Genomic DNA, 19,697 nt, shown 5'->3' with positions numbered 1-19,697 from the left:
GAAGCACAGTGTACTAGCGTCATGCTACAGTTTGGTGCATGACAACCTTCTCTTCAGTTCAGTGGGGGACTCCGGATTAAATTTGGCCACCTGGTGTTCTTAACGTGCACCTAAATCTAAATAAACGAGTGTTTTTGCACTTCACCCACATCAAAATGTGGACACAAGTAGTAATGGATGCTTGCTGTCACCTTTCATACGATGGCTGGACTCATGGAAAGCAGAAGTACAAGCAGGCAAAGTTTCCGCAGAATATGTTTTTACTAAGTCCACTGCTGAAGGCCTCTGTGTCAAAGTCAGATCAACACTGTAGCTCACCATTTATCTACTGGAAGTCTGCAAGTTCAAATGTATGTGGATCAATTTAGTTTTAGTGTTCTATAGCAAACACTGGACATGCTAATTTCAAACTTATTAGCGGTGATTCGGTGATAGTCTGTTCTAGCTTAACATTAAGCATTTTTATGCAGCACAACATCAAATTTATTTTTCAATTTTTAGGTAGAGTTTAAGTTTTCAATGTACCTTTTCTGAGAAACTATTGACAGGATGACCACTTCACTTGGCTGTTATATTCCACGTACTACTGACTTCAAACACAACCTAACCAATTTTGTTTGTACAGGCATCAGCCAAGGAAAAAAAAAAAGCATTGGCCCTTAATTATCTGCCATTACTTGCAGACGCAAACTTTAGAATTTTCTTTTTTTTTTTTTCGATGAATATAAGATAAACAATGTTTTATTACTTTAGGTTCACACTGTTCAGAGTATAATGCACTATGAGCTGCAATAGTTTCATTATAACCTGGCAACTACTTTCTAGAAAATGTACATCAAAGATTTAAAAAATGGAAAAATGGCATTCTGAGAAAAGCACACTTCTATGTTTCCACGTTAACCAAAAGTGTTAAACGCTCCAGCAGAATGCACACAATCCTTTCATTCTTTCCATCATCCCCAAAACCTTTAAGATTTTTTTTTTTTATTCTTGCTTTCATCATGCACGACTCCCTGAGGAGCTGCAGAACTCAGCTCTGTGAACCTTCTGCTTATCACGGCAGGTGAGAGAGATCTCACACAATACATGTGGTTTGAAGCCAAGTGTACTTAAATTTCGCACTTAAACACTGCAATTTGGTAACTGACCACTTCACATGTGCTGTTAGCATTTTGGGGCACAACATAGCACATATGGGTAAAATATTGGGCATGTGTTAATATAAGTGACTGGAATGCAATACACTACAGCGGCCCACTCACTGCCATAATTTGCCGTGACAACTAACAAACACATCATAAACAGAATGTAATTTGCATTAAGAAATTGCATTATTCAATAAAAACTTCCAAATACATTGACTAAAACAGCTAGGACGACATGCAAACACAGACAGTGTCTGTTTAAATACCAGGGTACGCAGATTTGGCACCGTTTTTAAATGGCTTGAGGTGGTCGACAATGCTTATCATTGCACTGCCCCTATCCCGAGGTTACTTATAATTTTTAACGCTAAAATAAATCAGTATTTGGGGAGTTTAATCAACCCACTTCTGGAGGCAGGTGCATTAATTTGTCGACGCTTCAGGTTGTGATGTTGCAGCCTCCAACCAGTGAATGTGGAGGGAGTTAAGTAGTAGGAGGGGATGCGGTGCGGAAAGGTCAACTTTTGGACCGACATCAATTTCAAGGAAATTCGACAGGAGGTTTTGTCTTCTTGTCGTTCAACATGTAGAAAACATTACCACCGTAACACAAATAGGGAAAAAGTTATGCATGTAGCATTGAGCAAAATGAATGTGCCACATTAGGAAAACTATCATTTGAAAGATTGTAAAGATAGATTAAATTTTTCTGAATAAATATCTTCTGGACACCCTATATTACAGGATCGGGGCAGCTGTTTGCAATTTTATACCTTCTTCAGCAGAAACTGCATCTCTTAAAAGCTAAGTTTTTTGCTATGATCCAGTAATCTATACTTTTTCCCCAATAGAAGCAACTTAGAAATTAAAGATGTCCATATAGTCATGTTCTTCACATACCTAAATCAAAACAATCATACAAACAGCTTTTGCCCTTGCAGTTTCGAAACGATGGTTTTCCTAAAAGTCCGAATTGGTAAGAAGTGCAAAGTGAGAAAAATCTATTAAAAAATCTTACAACATGCCAAAACACATGCAGCTGCAGGTTAAAAAAAAAAAAGGAAAGCTTATTTTCAATTCGGTTGCGGAGATAATAACCAAACTTGGCGTGAAAATTATCTTAATGCTTAAATATCCAAAACAGTCAAAATTTTAAAAAAGATTATTTATGGCGAAAATGATGATTTTAGTCCCGCATCCCCTCTTAAGACAGCTCTAGAACAATTCGCCGAAGTAGAGATCAGCACAAGCACCCTCCATGGCCACTTTTATGCAGCTCTGCAACATGCTCTCCATTTATAGTCTGGTGAAGCCACCAAAATTCGACAACTGCATTGCTGCCGCTGCTTGCAAACATCTGTTAATGGCGCTTTCTGATCTGACCTCAGCTTTTGTGTCCATGAGCCAAGAGAGTAAAACCTGAAACTTAAAAAAAGGAAACTTGACAGGCTGTGTTGAAAACAAAGTGGAATGCCAGCAAATTTTGGACCAAGGCTATGCCATATATCAGAAAAAAACAGATTATAGCACGGCCCCTGGATTATGCACTATACATTAGAGGCTACTTAAGTAATTATGCCATAGGTCTTTTTAAAGCTTTTAGCTTGCAAAAAATGTGCCGATAAACTTGTGGTGCCACTCGCAGCCTCCCTGGCGGCTGCTGCAGAAAGCAGCCAGTGAGCAAGCGTCCCCGCATGTTGCCCGCTCCTGGAACATTCGGCAAGCCCATGCGGCAACCCTACCTGAAACGCTGCTTTATGCAGCTGCCGGCAGAGCGCGACACAAGTTTATGCTTGCGCCGTCGCTGCAGCAGCTAGCATCAGTAAAGTGAAGTCAAATTTGCGCTTTTATCTTTAAAATGAAGCAGTTAACTGTGGAATGTATTATACTGAACGACGTAGACTCCAAAATGTGATCCTTCTCAAAAACTTCAGCGAGAGCAGTGCAGCGGTAAGCACAAAATCGTTTTTTTCGAACACGTTAAGCGAAATATGCAGGACTCTGTACTTCATACTTTCATATTTCGCTGCGTACCCATGTGTAAAATCACACAGCCATCGATTGCATTACGTTGTATATTCCTCTAGACATGAAAATTCAGAGACACCGGCGACAGTCGTTTAATTATTACAACCGTACGGACGTTCATGAGAACATACTTTATTACAGACGACAAGCTTCCCCGTTCAACGTGACATGCTGCCGTCAGCTGCAAACCACAATATTTTAAGCAAGCCTGCTGAAATTCATTTATCATATTTATATGCTAATTAAAAAAATCACTCCGAAAAACAAACATATTTATTAGAACTGTAGATTTCTTCCAAGACAGCGCACCACGTACCGTAACAATCAACCTGAAACTTTGTGTGTTATATTGTAAAGCATTTACCATCCTAATAGTAAACAAATATATAAATGAAGCATTTATAAATGTCCATCAACCCGTTAAATGTAAAATGTTCAAACAGGAACAAGGTTACCTGACTTTTGCATTTGGACTGCTCACATTTTCAGTGTCGCTCAATTTTTGAATAAATTTAAATCAAGTTTTTCACGTGTTTCACTGCATAAATTATAGGTATTATGCGGTAAACTAACTGTTGGTACTTTATTCTAGCTGAATGATCTGTTTCGCCAAGTATGATCAGCGTGTGACAGCATGACTGCTAGTAAAGTGTACTAGATAGGGGTGTGGGTCCAACGCAGGCTCCCCGCTGAGGCTTTTCTTATTAAAAAGTTGGTGGAGCCACGGCGCCACTGTCGCTTTCTCCCAAATAAGCAGCCCCGCGCCCCAGCCGGACAATTGTCCCGTCGGAGACCCTACCGCAGCTGCATGGAGCTTTGACAGGCGGATACTCGGTGGCGGCAACACTGATATTAATCCCCATCGATCTATTGTAAATAAAATCGAAAAAAAGCCGGCAGATCCCACGCCCTGTGGGAGTCGATGTTATGCGAAGCAGTGTGCGAGATAACAAGTTAACGAAACAATCATGAGAGCACCAAGACTTAAACGGCTGTTTCATTACCTACATGACATGCATGTCATGACATTCATGTCATGAGCCCTAAGGAGTCCTTTTAGCTAGGCCTAAGAGACATTGAGGCAAAAGTTAAGTCATGCTCGTGACTATGACTTCTACCATCAATCTTTAGCCTTTTCCCTTCAATTAGTATCACATCCGAGCCCATTACATTGGTTTTTGAGTGTTAATCTTTTTTTCCTGAGTTTTTGTCATTTTTGCTGAGTCATGGTCATGACTTCTACCACCATCCTTTAGTGTTTCATTCACTTAGTTCCCACGTCCGAACCCATTTCAGTGGTTCTCTAGTTTAAATTTTTTTGCTGAGTCATTGTCATTTTTGCTGAGTCATGCTCATGACTATGACTTCTACCATCATCCTTTAGTGTTTCCTTCACTTAGTACCCACGACCGAACCCATTCCAATGGTTTTTTAGTGTTAATATTTTTTTGCTGATTCATTGTCATTTTTGCTTAGTCACACTCATGATTTTGACTTCTACCATCATTCTTTAGTGTTTCCTTCTCTTAGTACCCACGTCAGAACTCGTTTTAGTGGTTTTTCAGCGTTAATCTTTTTTTGCTGAGTCATTGTCATTTTTGCTCAGTCATGCTCACGACTATTACTTCTGCCATGATCCTTTAGTGTTTCCTTCCCTTAGTAAGCAGGTCAGAACTCATTTCGGGGGTTTTTGAGTGTTAATCTTTTTTGCTGAGTTATTGTCATTTTTGCGGAGTCATGCTCATGACTATGACTTCTACCATCATCATTTAGAGTTTCCTTCCCTTAGTACCCACGTCCAAGCCCATTTCAGTGGTTTTTGAGTGTTAATATTTTTTTCGCTGGGTGACTGTCATTTTAGGCGGCTGTTTCATGACCTACATGACACGCATGTCATGAAATTCATGTCATGACCTACCATTTATGTTCGTCATACTCTTGTCTTGCTATGCCAATTTTTGTAAATACCAAGTTAACGATACGACCATGAGAGCACCAAGATGTAGGCGGATAGATAGATAGATAGATAGATAGATAGATAGATAGATAGATAGATAGATAGATAGATAGATAGATAGATAGATAGATAGATAGATAGATAGATAGATAGATAGATAGATAGATAGATAGATAGATAGATAGATAGATAGATAGATAGATACTGTCAAAGTGGGAAATGTTCGCCAAGAAATGCTTCGCATTTAAAAGAGCGGCGGAAAGAATACAAACGACGCACCAACGTCGGTGCGTCGAGCAGACGACAGCTTCTCAGCCCGTGAGCTCGCCTCAGCCAATGAGCGCTGCCGAAACAGCCGGAGCCAACGTTTATTGGCCGGAGATTCAGAATAAGGCGACGGCAGCGCCGCCACAATTTCAACGTTTTTTACTTCACTCTCGGCGCTTGCCAAGGCTACAGCGTACTAGTACACTTTACCACGGCGTCCGCTGGACCCACTCCCCCATTCTAGTACACTTTACAGCTAGCTGCTGGTGTACAGTGGCTAGAAGATTTAGTTTAATCTTCAATAGCGCTACGATTTGGCATGGCTCGAGCTGTATCTGCATCAGGGGATGTATCTGTACTCGCCAGAGAACTCGTGGCCTTCGGAACAAAGCCCAGCGTGTGCAGCCGGCAGCTACCTCTGCATTGCACCGAGAGCCTGACGAGGGCCTGCTGCTAGAGTGACCGAGAATATTTTAGGTCACTCTACTGCTGTATTACATAAGGGCTGAAATGACCGAAATCGGGCCTGGGATTGCTGTCCGCTGCTACACAAGCGTCAACTTCGGTAACTACAACAGGAGAGATCACCGCATGGTGGAAGCGATCATCATATGCTTCCACCATATGTGCAGTGTGTGCAGACTGATTTGCGGATGCCAGATTTCCGCCGTCGACTAGTAGACCGCAAGACACTCTATAAACATTGTCACTTCACCTTAGTGTTTTTGACAGAAATAGTAAATACGGGCCCATATGCTCTTCACGTCGACAAATTGCTTGCGATATGTACAATGTGGCGGATTTTCGCGTACGCTCGCAATCGCTTCGTGCCCGCGCGTCCATTAAAAATGTTACGTAATATATATGCCCTGCAATTAGTGTGAGCGCTTTCTGAAGGGTCGGGGAAAATCAGGTACATATATCGCTGCAGCGGCAGCACGCGTTCTTATTATCTCATGCGGCACTAATCGGCCGGAAACCCTACGTACCCATACCGGAAAGTACGCGAGGTTAGAGTCGAATTTCGAAGCGAGTTAAAATTCACATTATTTTGGCCGCCCAACCAGTGCTCGCGTGTCAATCGAAATTTATGCATGAATACTGCTGGTACAGCGTACGTGCCGTCTGCTAAAGACTTACAGGGGTCTCCTTTCAGCCATGTGCTATGAGACTTCCTTCTGAACATGTATCTCAATGCATGTATTTGATTTCAAGTAAAAACAACTCACTGGAAAAAGAGAGAGAGAACAGCTTTAGCGCGTCTTTCCAACGTTAATTAGGTATACGGCCTCCAATATAAATGGTGCGCACCACGGTACTCGATCGAAGCGAACACATCACCTTCGGCCCCATGCACGGATGCACTGTCAACGAATGTGTTGTAATATTCCACACCGTTTTCGAATTTGAAAATTTCTACCCAGAAAGTAGAAATTCGGCCGAAGATGAACAGCTTCCGTCGCTTGGAGTCTTTTTTTTTTTTTTTTTCTAGTTTACTTTTCGCGAGATTTTGCCTGGTATTGTAGTTCAATGCCAGGACACTAACAGCACGAAAATTGCTGCACACTCATGTAATTAATGTAATCTTTGTCGCAATGCGGCGCGCGCTGTAGCAGCTGTCGAAAACCGCCGGGGAAGGAGCGACGCGCCCCAAGAGCGGAAGCAGACGACGTACGAACACGCGGTTTACTTGCACCCATACCTTGGTGCATGGGCTATTTATGGCCGCTACTAAGGCATTCAGCACAATACAAACTTCACGACACAAACAGCTAGGAAGAGACATTGTGAATGCTCAGATTAGCCACAGGCACAATTCTAACCTGGCGTAGCATCATACTGAATGTCTCCTCATTCGTTTCACTAATCGACAATCGCTGATTATAAGTGCGTACGGCTACTACCGTTTTTATTTGTAACGATATTTAACGCATCGTGCGTCCGTAAACGGCTGTGCGAAGAGATGCCCAAAGAACCATTGTTAAGAGATGCGGACCATCTGACGAGGACCAACGCAGTGTAAAAGAATGTAAATAAATTTTGTCAATAGGCAGACGAGAATCAAGAGATAGATTGTAGCTAGTAATGGTATAAAGGAATAAATCTCGAAACCACAGTCGATCGGGCTCGAAACATCAGCCTTTTTATTTCTCGGCGTCTCGGCACACGTGCATTTGTTTACCAACGTGCGAGACGACCAATGAAATCGTGGCGTTGTGTCACGTGACCGTACGCCGTGTCGTGCAGGCGTCTGCTTTGCTGTTTACTATCAGCGGCACCGCTGCTTGGAACAGGATGTCATTATAATAAAAGCAGCCCTCCACTGAACTGCAATCGGACACTGGCGCTTACGAGACGTTTCCACGTTCGACGAAACAGAATCGATATTCAGAAAGGCAGTAATTCGCATCCGGCTTCGTCTTGGTTCTCAACCAGTGGTTTGTTATAACGTGAACACTGCAATCATTACCGCGCAGACTGTTCCTTCACGTACAAGAGAAAGCATGCATCGCAGGAGGTGCTTTGTGAAATTCTGCCATTCCCCCACGGAAAAATCACGATTTGACCGGTTTGAGGAAGTGGCCAGACTTTCGTGTATTCATTTGGCCAGACTTTCATATCCAGATAAACACGAAAGTGTGCCACAATTAACACTGTATTTGCGTGTGAATTTTTTTTTTTTTTGTATGACAGTGAAATACCACCTGTCGTTAGCATAGGCGCCAAATTTATCTTTCATTGTGGCCAGCTGCCTGTTGCAAAAACACACCATTACAAAATCTTTGCAGCTAATACTTGCATTTGCGTATAACGTATATACTTAATAAAACGTAATTCAACAAATCTGAGCGAAATGTTCTGCGAAAATTTTAACTTAAGCACGCGTGAATCAAAAACCAGAGGTATCATACGAAGCAACGTTCTAGTTACGTCATCCCGCTTGCCAGCCGAGATCATGGAGTAGAATTTGACGCTTGACGGAGGTGAAAAAGACTCGTGTGGCCTTGCATGTGACAGCAAAAAGTTCGCTGTCATGTTTTCCAGGATCTGGCTTAATTACGCGCTGTTGGTGGATAAAGTGCATGCAGACTTAGGAGGTAACGGAACACGCCTTCCGTTGAACGTTGCTCAGCACAAGTTCCAAGTGGGGACTAGGGACTTTTACGAACTGTAAAAACACTGTAGGGACGACTAGTGCTCGTGTACTACAAATCTAGTGTCAACGCTAACTACAACGACGAACGAAAGGTGAGGGTACAACTTTTCTATCTAGTCCACACGTCATTTGCGTAATTTTCGGGCTTGAGTGCATCGGCGGCTCCACAGCGCATTTGTTCTACGTAAACGCGGTCGGAACACCCATGGCGAAATGCCGTTGTATTAGCGACGAAATCAACTTTGCTAGGCGACGAGCAGAAAGTGCGTCTGGTGACTATAACTTAACGGTTCACCATTATAAGTGCGTCGCTTGGCGAAGCGTAGAAGTTAAAGTTCGCTCGTGCCGAGTTCTGCGCAGGAGGCTGAAAGACCTCGCGGCGCAGCCGCTTGCAGATATTTCAATGCCAGAGTCCTTTGAACAGGGATCGAAGAGAGCAATGCTACCCGAAGTCCCTGGATGCATTGGTTGTCTAGGGACTTTTGTGTTACAGGCGTACTCGGGCCGGGGCAATTGTAAACCGCATAAACCAGGCACAGAAGTTGCGGTGGAAAGGCGCCGTTGTGCCCTGCCAGTCTAATCGCCGTAACGACGTCTTTCCGTGCTATCACTCGGAAGCAATTCCATCATGCAGTCGTTTTTGCGCGTAGCATCTTTGCGTCCCGAAGCTCCTAGAGAACCATGGTCGTTACATAAATGTACTCGATGCACGGTTTTTCGCTTCATTCCGCTCGGCCTATAGAAAACTGCGATGCGTCACTCAGGTGTGAGAACCATGTCTTGAAGGAAACGCGCATGTTTTCCGTATGCATCAGGATCGCCAAACGCTCTGGCATGAGCAACAGATGGTGTAGCACCCCGAGGAAAAGTGACCGTCGGTACCACCGTCACCCAATTTCTAATTTCATAAAAAGATGTTACTCATCAAAGTTGTTCAATTATGCACTTGAATGTGTGCATAATAACAGCACTCTACTTTGTAAACAAACTGGCTTGATGTTTAGTGTACACAAAGTTTGCCTGCAATTTGATTTGCTTCAAATCACACACATATACCATCATTATTGAGCTGTTAACTGCCAAAAACAAAGGATATGAAAATGTCTTGTTTCCAGTACGTACGTTATTCACCTCTTAAACAAAACTGCCAATGGGGCTTGTATATCTTCCCAAGTAAGAAATACAAAAAATGTATGTCTCATTGCATACCTACGAGCTAATAAAATAGCCTCGCTTACATTGCTGATCCTTGAGTGTTGTAGCTCCAAGGAACTTGCCAGAGTGGAGTGCACGAGTCCATCATAGTGTCGTCGTTGCTGAAATATGAACAGGACAAATGGTGAAAGTGCATTAGTTGCACAATACCAATACCTTTTGTTGAACATGGCAAGCATACCTACTGCAATGCTAGTGTGCTCACACGTGCATGTTTACAGTTTGATAATTTAGTTGCTGCAGGCATTCAATAATTGAACTTCTCTGTTTCACAGCCCCATCAACACACATTTGTGTCCACTGCTGCCATCACAGGGGCAAGCTTCTGCAATCCAAGTCTTGTTTCCTGCTCACCACATCGTGTAGAAGGTAACATCTACAGATTTAGTTTTCCCACATTCATTGTTACATTTGTATTTCGTTTTTTGTTTTCTCCAAAATTTGGCTTATGTTTGCTGAAATCTTTTTCGTAAGAGAATTGGCATTTACCAGAACATATTCTTTTCAATTCCTCTATTCTTTAGACATTTTTCGGCATTCCTAGTTTGAAGAATTGACCAACATACATGCTTTTAAAAAACTAGCATAGAATGTACAATCCCACATTGATCCAGTTAAAAAAAGTACACGGCCACATTGGTGAAAGTTGGCTGTCACAAACAAAGGGTAGGTTTTGAACATACAAACACAAACACAGCCATCCCTTCCACTGAGCTAAAGCCTTCCTCGCGCCATGAATTACAGAAATCTTCGCAAAGGCAGTGGGATAATGAAGTGTCAAATGAGCTACATCTAATCAAACAAAAAATTGGGAAATATCTTTGCAGGTTAAGGATAAGAAATACCTATGGAACACACTTGTACCTCCTTACAGGAAGTGATCCTCCGACATGTGATAGGTGTGGCGACATACTTAGTTATCTATGTTCTTATACAGTGCCCTGAAATAGAAACTCAGCTAAAAAGTACTTTTATCCCGCGTATCGTGAGCAAATCCCTCTTCACCCAGCATTCTTTCTTAGCCATGAGCCACTTTTTGATTTTAATGCCGTCTTAAAGTTTTTAGCAGACGTAAACACATTACAAATCATCTGGCCAGGGTATCTGTAGTGCAGCCTCGACTTGCAGGCTGCAGCTGCAGTGCAAAATCATTTTACAGCACGTGCCTCTCAGCCCTTGATTTGAAGGGCCTCTTGAGGCAACAGTGCTATTGCATATATTTTATTATGTCACTGCTTCGTAACGGAACTTTTATGCTCATAGCTCACATCATTAGTCTTTGTCATTATTTTAATTAATACTCATATATTTTACACAATTTATAGTGACTTGTTTTAGGCCTCTTTACAGCCACCTTTTATCTACCATTTGCTACCCACTGTCCACTCCATCCATAATGCATTCAGAACCCATCACCATATGTCATGGCCCTTGTGCCATTAAACACCACACATCATCATCATCACAAATGAAGGCCTTTGAATATGCTCCTGCTCAGACTATCTCAGTTTAGCACTTAAATGCACATTCATATTAGTACCACTAGAAAAAATGTGGCATTATGATGTATCAGGCATTATTGCTCGAACATTGTGAAGTCTGTTATGTAAGCAAAATGTGCAAATTCCAGAACACTTAGTGATCTTATGTTACAAAAGGCATTAAAACTTCATTTGACCTCAGTATGCCAGCAAACTTAGTCTTGAGAGGGTAACAGGCAAGGGGAAGGACTAGAGAGGTAATCACTCCACCCCAGCTCTGAAATGAGTACTACGGTGTCATAATGTTATTAGCCTGCTGTGACTACATATAATTTGAATTGTCTACATAGTAAATTGACTGAACAGTTGGTACCATGCTTCAGATATCATTAATTTTATGGAACGCTTGAGGCATATTTGAAAGCTTGACTCTAGGAACTAAGTTTCATAATGCTTTCCTTCAGTCCCCTTTGGCCTACACATTGTCAAGCTTTCTCTCTCTCTCTCTCTCTCTCTCTCTCTCTCCATTTTTTGTTGTGGTGTTGGTATGAGTATACTAGTAGTTAAGTTGTAGGAGCAACACCAGTAGCAAAGTGGTGGTAATAGTAGAGGCCTCTGCAGCAATAACAATAAGCATGGGTCAGACTTCTCTCATGTATGTGCCATTTGTTGTTACACAGACATGGCGATGTGTATCACTAGCACAGAAATTTCTGCATCAGCACACTAGTTTCACAGCGTTAGGTGCACACTTTTATTTATTGTTTGAAATACACCTGTAATACCATTTGTATTCAAGTAAAACCTAAATGTCTCTATTTTTGCCCTCCAGGCCAGTAATGTAAGCATTGGGTTAAATATTAAACCTAATTTCTCCTCAAAAAGGCAAACTGCCAAAACCCATAGTCTTCAACTGGGAAAGGATGATGATGGTAATATGGGAATCTACTTGAGTAATGATCAACGACTGTGGGCAGGCATGAATGTGTGTGAATGAAGCGAGAGTAAGCAGATGCACGGGAGAAAGAGAGGACGTGTTTGTGAGTGTGAGTGTCTACCAAGTTTACTAAGGTCGGCTCCTCACACTTATCTGCTCAAAAATGTGACGCGCGGGGTAGACCGATCAACAGTGGTGGTCAAACAGGGTATGTCGTTGGGGCCAGAAATTCGACAAGGAGACTTGACTTTGTCAGGGCAGCAACTGCTTTCCTTGGCAGCATGCGTTGCCTGCTCTTGGGGTACGGCGGCGGAAAGGCGAACCAAGCGGCGACCTAACCGAAGCTCCAGGGAATCTCAAAGTCATAGAGGACCAAGCCATCGAAAGCAACCTCCACCACTTATGAGATGGCTGTTACCTCCACGCTTTATTCGGCAGGGCCACTGAAGAGGAGTTTGCCATGATGGTGAATACATACAGATCAAGATGAGTGAAAATACAGGCTCACACTATTCGTAGTTACTCTCCGCCCATCCTCATTGGCTGAGGACGAAAATAAGCTGGTGCTAGAGTAGGGCGAGGGAACTCACGGTGTTAAAAAAAAGCACAATTAGAGGGGGGAGAGGGTTTAGTTTTGATAGCTATTCAACAGGTAGAGGTCCAGCTGCACTTCCATTCTTCCAGGGACAAAGTAGTGACATCCACATGTTAACTGCAATTAACAGGCACGAATATTCCAAAGGGAGCTCTCGAATATGTTCGTACTACTAATGGCACAAATATAAGCAGCACCGTGAACTTAAGATTAATGCTAACCATATCCCCCTCGCACAGATTTGCTTCTTTTTCTCTCGAGCCATTATTTACTAAATTATCATACAGCTTCATTTTAATTTCTTCTCTCCATTTATTTAATATTTGGTCAACCTCTTTTCTCTCTTTCTGAGCTTTCGACAAGGTGTATACCGATATTCATTGCTTTCATTTTCTGTTTACACTATATTTACTCCTAACTCACTCGCAGCCGCACACTCCCAATTTCAGTTTCGCACGCTCTGATAGACGAATTTCATTGTGCTACTGTTCCTCAAGTAATCGCATTTCTTCAAATCTATATGTTGATATGGCTTGTGCAGAGAGCTCGCTTCAATTTGCCGGTTACAATGCACCCACTGAAATTAGAGGTTTAAAAGTTAATTATTGAATTCTTGTTAATTAGCAACGAATTACTTCATATCATCCGTAACTCCACGTTTGCCACCGCTCACAGCATGTCTTCGAAGAAATTGTCCTTTTATTTCAAAATGGCTATTTTTAAATATTACTAAATGTCTTCGTAGAAACACCCGGTATAAATGCTGCCACGGAAATCTGTTGCTGCCCTGACAAAGACAAGTCCCCTCATAAAAACATTGGCTCCAGTGACACAGCTTGTTCGTCCACTGTTGATGCACATTCATTCATGCATGCACTTCACGCCTTCATCTTACGGTGAATCTCTGTCTTGAGTGGCATTGAAGTGACATACGTGGAGTCACTGAGGGGAACGCTAAAGAAGATGCATGCAATGACCACACATGCACCCATCGTTCCTGGAAGCTAGCGGTGCACTTTGCTGTTTGTAAAGGATCAAACAACAAAGTAATGCTTACTCGCCTCTATTCTCTGTGGGCAGCCACCACATTAATTTTGGCCTTTGACCTCTTTTTTCTTCTCAACACTGTCCCCTTGTTCCATGCTGCCTCAAAGCTTGTCTTTTCCTCATGAGCATGTTCACCCATGCATGCAGTTGCACAGACGCAAAAAGTTCTTATTCCGAACTGAAACTTTATCACTTTAAAGTATTCGTCTTCCTGTGCGTGTTTTTTTCCCCCAGACACATAACTGTGTGTTAGAATACTACTAAAAAGAGCATTTGCACACTGTCATGTTTGAAATATACTAAGGATAAAGTCTTGTGCTAAGTGCAGTGAAGTCTTGCTTGACAGCCACCCATTTGAAATGGAATGTACACTGGTTGGAGATAACACAGCAAGTAGCACCATGTGACTGGTAGGTCTGTAATCTTTAAAATCTGCTATAGCTCAGCTATTTTATTTATAGCACACAGGCGTGGCACATTGCATGCGTACAGGCTTGCTTTGTGCAGGAACTGCAAAACTGCAGTTGCGTTCATGTCGTCTGTACCTGCGCTTCTCATCTGTATGGTTTTTGCTCAATACACAGTATCAATCAGTAATTGCATACAACATTTGCTGGCCTGTCCATATCCCAGCACCTTTAAGCATTCTCTATCTCTCTTTCTCTCGTGTAGCCTTTGCCCTTGGACACAGCCATATGCTGAACATCCAATTGAAGAAGTTGTTGCAGGAGCCATATTTTTGTAAGGATCCATTTCATGCTCAAAGTGAGTTTGGCTGGAACATCCCCACAGTAAATTCATAGCTTGCACATATTGTACACAGGAGATGTACAAAAGCAAGCGAAAATCTGAAGACCACAAGTGTCATGAACATGAAAATGCCTTCTTATTTCGTGGCCTAGGTAGGCAGTCGGAAATAATGTGGTGCAATGTTTACGTGCTTTTCACCAATGCAGCACACTTCTCAATTTGAGGCTGTATCGCCACACCAGAACATTAAATTTCTAACTGCTGCCGCGGGCCCAAAGCTTTTGCTCATGATAGTTACGCAGATGCTTACAGCGCGGATATTTCGTTTTCTTTCATAAACGTCCACTTTGTACTTGAGCACATAGTTTATGTCGAGTGACATGGCCCTTGAGCAGCACTGTGGGCACACATATATTGCGACTGTCTCGTGCAATGATATGCTTATACAATAGCACACAAGCAATTCATTTTTCACCATCTGCATGCATTCCAAAGGATATGGTAGTCCAAACAGCTGAGTGTTCGTCTCATGACATGCCCTGCAGCAGCAGTAATGCTCCATCCCATCATTTGAGTTGCAACTGATCACTCATTGGCAGCTGCTTTGCCAATTCATTTCATATCTTCACTAACGAAAGAGGATACCACTGCCCTATTTTGAACCTCTACCATATGTCTCACCCTTACTTGCTTTACTGCCTTGCGGCTGCTGTGTGTTTAGTGCCAAGCAGGGCTAAAAATGTGTTACAAGTGCCAACATACTTTAAAGGGACACTAAAGGCAAATACTAAGTCGACATGGACTGTTTAACTACCATACCAGAAACCTTGCAATGCTTGTTTCGTGCAAAGAAAAGACTTAGTTTAAGAGAAAATTGCACCTGAAGGGTCCAAGTACCTTTCTGGCAATTCAAATCTCTCGCTACGCCAACCGGGGAGTACTGGCATTGCATATGCCATCACCACCCATTGCTGCCGTCAGTGAGTAAAAACGGTGCCTGACAGACAGCGGTATGATGCACCGCTGCAGCTGCTTTTGGTCAAGTGGTATGGACCGTTTGGGCATCCCACATCACATGGAAGTGGAATTCTGTGCTACTTGCAGTTTGTGCGAGTTTCGCGAGCCAGCAAAACCAGCACAGCACTACGCGATAACGGACTACTGAAACGCGTAAGCGCGGGCGACGCAGAGTCGAGCGAAAGTGAAACGTTGAACCTCCTGTGTTGTCGTCAATGGTGTAATGTCAATAAGTTCTTTTTTCTAAAATTCAAATAGTCGAGAAGCATTTTCTTTCATCTTATAATACAATATAATGATGTTTTATAATGAGTGGTTGAGTACTAGTGACAGAATTTAAATGAGGAGTGCCTTCGTCATCGGTCAAGTACTTGAATGTTTTGGGGGAGTCTCTAATCGTGTCCTGCATATACCTAAAGTCCTCAATTACTAAGGCTCTGTTCGCGATAATATTGGTGCCTTAGAGATACTCAAGGCCTAATCCGTCACTTTAGCTTGACTTAGTATTTGCCTTTAGTGTCCCTTTAAGACATTTCAATTTGCCCACCTTAAGACCCAAAGTAACATATTATGTGCCCTTGCCATGTCGCAGGTTCTACGTTGAGCCGACCAAACAGCGTACCAAAGGCGCACACGAAAGGGCAGGTCTCAACTCCTGTAGAATTTGCAGATGACTATGAAAGACAATAAATTATGGAAGAGTCGCATGAATTGGTGCAGTTAAGAGTGCCGAACAATGAGCACAAGTTTCCTATTGGGTCATTCCACACGAAACATTCCAGACCCTAAAAGCAACTGTAGCCGATTTTCTTGGAAAAAATTGTGCTAGTTGGCGATTGTGTGAACGATGTCTTGCGAAAGTATTTTTTCTTGGAAAAAATGTTTTTGGGGATGTAAGCGCTCTTTCAAAGTTCTGCAAGGAAGCAAAAGTTGGTTGGAGGTAAATTTTTTTTAAACCAAGTGCAAAACTAGGTACAATGAAAAATTTATTTTAGAATATTCTACTGGAGTAGGTATTTCATGTGAAGTCGTAGGTGAACACATTAATTTCCACATTTAATCAGCCCAGTAATAAGCACGCATTTTCATAATTTTTTTTTGCATGAACATAGCTAACGTTTCAGCCACAATCGGAAGCCGGAAGATATCGCCCCTCACCCCTTAGTTATGCACCCTGTACATACCTATATTCTGTTTAACACTTTGTGTTGTTATAGCTCAAAAACTATTTGACTTAGCTTTAATCTTCTTTGTTAACAGTTTGCTTGACTAATTTTCTCCAGAGTAATATAGTGGATGGATCTAGATTAATTTAAAAATTGTGGGAGTACGTAATACCTACAAAAATATGAGCTCAGAAGGAGCTGTGCAGATAGCACATGGCTTTTCCTTCTTCATTGAAGCCTAGTGATCAGGCTTGGCAGTAGTATTTGGTGCAGTGGCAGCCTGTAATGTCAACTGGACTGTTACTGTGCAATCTGGCTGCAGAGGCCCACAGCAACATTTATGCTGCAGACTTCGAGGACAGTAGGCGCTGCTCATGACCAAAGCCACTACACTGAGTGGCAAACTAAATATTCAGCACATACTCTACTCACAGGACTGCACTAAACCTGCCCTCTGTGCCTCGCTCCAAAATAGTGTCTAAGAGAGACTGATATTGAAAGTCGTTCACCTTTGCCCTGACATCATGGAAATAAGCGAGCAAACCAACGGGAAGGGTTGAGTACGGCTTGCTAGTACAACATATTTTCTAGTTCTTAGAGCAGGAATTTGATACACCCGCCACAGTGGCTCAGTCAGCTAAGGCGTTGCGCTGCTGAGCACGAGATCGCGAAATCGAATCCCGGCCAATGGAAGGCGAAATGCAAAAAACGTCCGTGTGCTTGCGTTGTAGTGCACGTTAAAAAACCCCAGGTGGTCAAAATTAATCTGGAGCCCTCCACTACGGCGTGCCTCATAATCAGAACTGGTTTTGGTATGTAAAACCCTTGAAAGATGGAATTTGATACAAGATGTATAGAACTCGAGATACACACTAGCACTTGTGTGTGTCTCGACTTCTGTCCGCTTGTCTGAATTTTCTGCACTAGGAACTAGAAAATAATCAGCTGGTACACCTATAGAAATTCTTCCTGAGTAGGTCAGTGGTGCATTTACCTCCGCATTCTTAGGTTGTCGCCATTCAAAGCAGTCATGTGCTTCAAGTATCAGTGCCACTGAAATGACATGTTTGCTGATAGGCTACTAAAGTTACCTTTTCCTTTTTTTTTCATGGGTCACAGCCATCTTAATTAATTTTTAAGTCCTGCATTTTGCAATGAACAGTATGGCCTAATATTAGATGTAATATACATCACTTTCTGGTGCACAAACTTCTAAGACGTACGACAGCAAATAGTGCTGTGCTGCAGGCAGTCAAGTCATGTGCAGAAATGTGGTTGCCTGTGTCTGGAGCACATGAAGCTGATACACAAGGGAAGGAGCTGCTGAAGACATTATGCTCCATGGAACGCTGCCCTTGCCCTTTTCCACACGGTATCTTGTACACACCTTAATATTTTTATTACTGATCATGAAATTGAGTGTGTATTAGCTTTTATAAATAAACACAGCACATCAACAGCGCTCACTTGCAAATGCTGTACCACATTAACTTTTCTTGGTGCAACTTATACAAAGTTTTGATATGCGGTCACACCTTGTATAAAAAATGCAGTAATAAAGTTTTGTGAAAAAATAATGAGAAGCAGTTATCATTCACGTGCATAATTCATGGAGTATCAAGAGTCACTGAGCATTATCACAGCTGAATTTGCTGAGGCTGGCTTACACTAATTACTATAGTCGCAGTGTTTTTCTGCCTTTGTGGCATGTTTTTTAAAGCTTTGTACCGGTAGCTGGTGCAATGCACCAATGTCTATTGCTGGAGCCACACTACTGAAAAGCAGGAATTCCCATGCTCAGTATTGTCTTGTCACTAATTTATGGGTATAGAGATACAAAGCTCAGTTATAACACATTGTAAAAAGAACACAAAAGTGCATTCCTCTTGTAAGAAATCTGCGGCGGTATTCTTGGACAATCACTTTCAGGGATATTTTCACCTCACAAGATTTCACGAGACTAGCACAAGACACGTTCGGCATCTACGGGCCACAGTGTTTTTTCACTGTGCCAACTTTACTGAGATAGTGGGCCAGGAACGCCATCGTCTTTAGATATCGATGTGTCAGGTGCTGGTCTCATGAAATCTTGTGAAAGCGAAAGCATCTCTGAAAGTGAAAATGCGGGATCGAATCCCGGCCGAATTTGGATGAAGGTGAAATGCAAAAACGCCCGTGCGCTTGCGTTGTAGTGCACGTTAAAGAACCCCAGCTGGTGAAAATTAACCCGGAGCCCTCCACTGCGGCGTGCCTCATAATCAGAACTGGTTTTGGCATGTAAAACCCCAGAAAGGAGAAAGAAGATCGTCCGAGAATACCTTCCCTGTTTTGTCAGCATGAAAAGGCACCTACTGTAATTCATCATACTCGCACTAGTTCTGGTACACACAAAAAAACCCCACGATGTCCAAATGGATCCAGAAACCTTCCGTTTCGTTTCTCTAATAACCTGGGTGTATGTTTGGAACGGAAGACATTACCTGTTAATGTTGCGTCGAGAGCAGTTTGCATAGTCATCATGACACTTGTAAACATGCAGAAATAGTTTGCTGAGAAGCCCACAAACCAAGTAGCAGTTGTACTGAAGCATGCCAAGTGTAATCACAGTCAACTGTTACCCGCCGTGGTTGCTCAGTGGTTATGGTGTTTGGCTTCTGAGCACAAGGTCGCGGGATCGAAATGCAGCCATGGCGGCCACATTTTGATGGAGGCGAAATGCAGAAAACACCCATGCCACTTTATTAGGTGCACGTTAAATAACCCAAGGGTGGTCCAAAGTAATCCCGAGTCCCCCTACGGTGGGCCTCATAATCAGATGGTGGTTTGGCACGTAAAACCCCATAAACTGAACAGTCAACAACTGTTATGGCATTTTTATCAGTGCATTTTTCAGGTATAGAGGTCATGTTAGGTAACTTACGATCTTTGTTCAGTG

The 19,697-nt window shown here is 42.4% G+C and overlaps 1 protein-coding gene and 1 long non-coding RNA gene across 11 annotated transcripts in view; one reads left to right on the top strand and one right to left on the bottom strand.

The window, feature by feature from the left end:
• Positions 1-19,697, bottom strand: part of LOC119461860 (uncharacterized) — a 465,401-nt gene that overhangs the window by 333,021 nt on the left and 112,683 nt on the right. For all 4 annotated transcript variants that reach the window (XM_049667309.1, XM_049667301.1, XM_049667307.1 and 1 more), the window contains one exon: positions 9,793-9,870. In XM_049667309.1, coding sequence (XP_049523266.1) covers positions 9,793-9,870 — 78 coding nt within the window. The remainder of the gene's footprint in view (positions 1-9,792; positions 9,871-19,697) is intronic.
• LOC125945505 (uncharacterized) overlaps positions 7,919-19,697 on the top strand; it is a 122,924-nt gene continuing 111,145 nt past the window's right edge. The window contains exons 1-4 of one of the 7 annotated variants that reach the window (XR_007466944.1): positions 7,919-8,646; positions 10,045-10,138; positions 14,502-14,594; positions 18,011-18,134. This is a non-coding gene — a long non-coding RNA (uncharacterized LOC125945505). Of the gene's footprint in view, positions 8,647-10,044; positions 10,139-14,501; positions 14,691-16,188; positions 16,524-18,010; positions 18,135-19,697 lie in introns of those variants that run through there. The other 6 variants (XR_007466947.1, XR_007466959.1, XR_007466948.1 and 3 more) reach the window with 6 other exon arrangements.

This window comes from Dermacentor silvarum, chromosome 1 (assembly GCF_013339745.2).
Source record: "Dermacentor silvarum isolate Dsil-2018 chromosome 1, BIME_Dsil_1.4, whole genome shotgun sequence".
Lineage (NCBI taxonomy): Eukaryota > Metazoa > Arthropoda > Arachnida > Ixodida > Ixodidae > Dermacentor > Dermacentor silvarum.
Note: the sequence above shows the minus strand (reverse complement) of the source record. Positions and strands in the feature narration are given on the sequence as shown.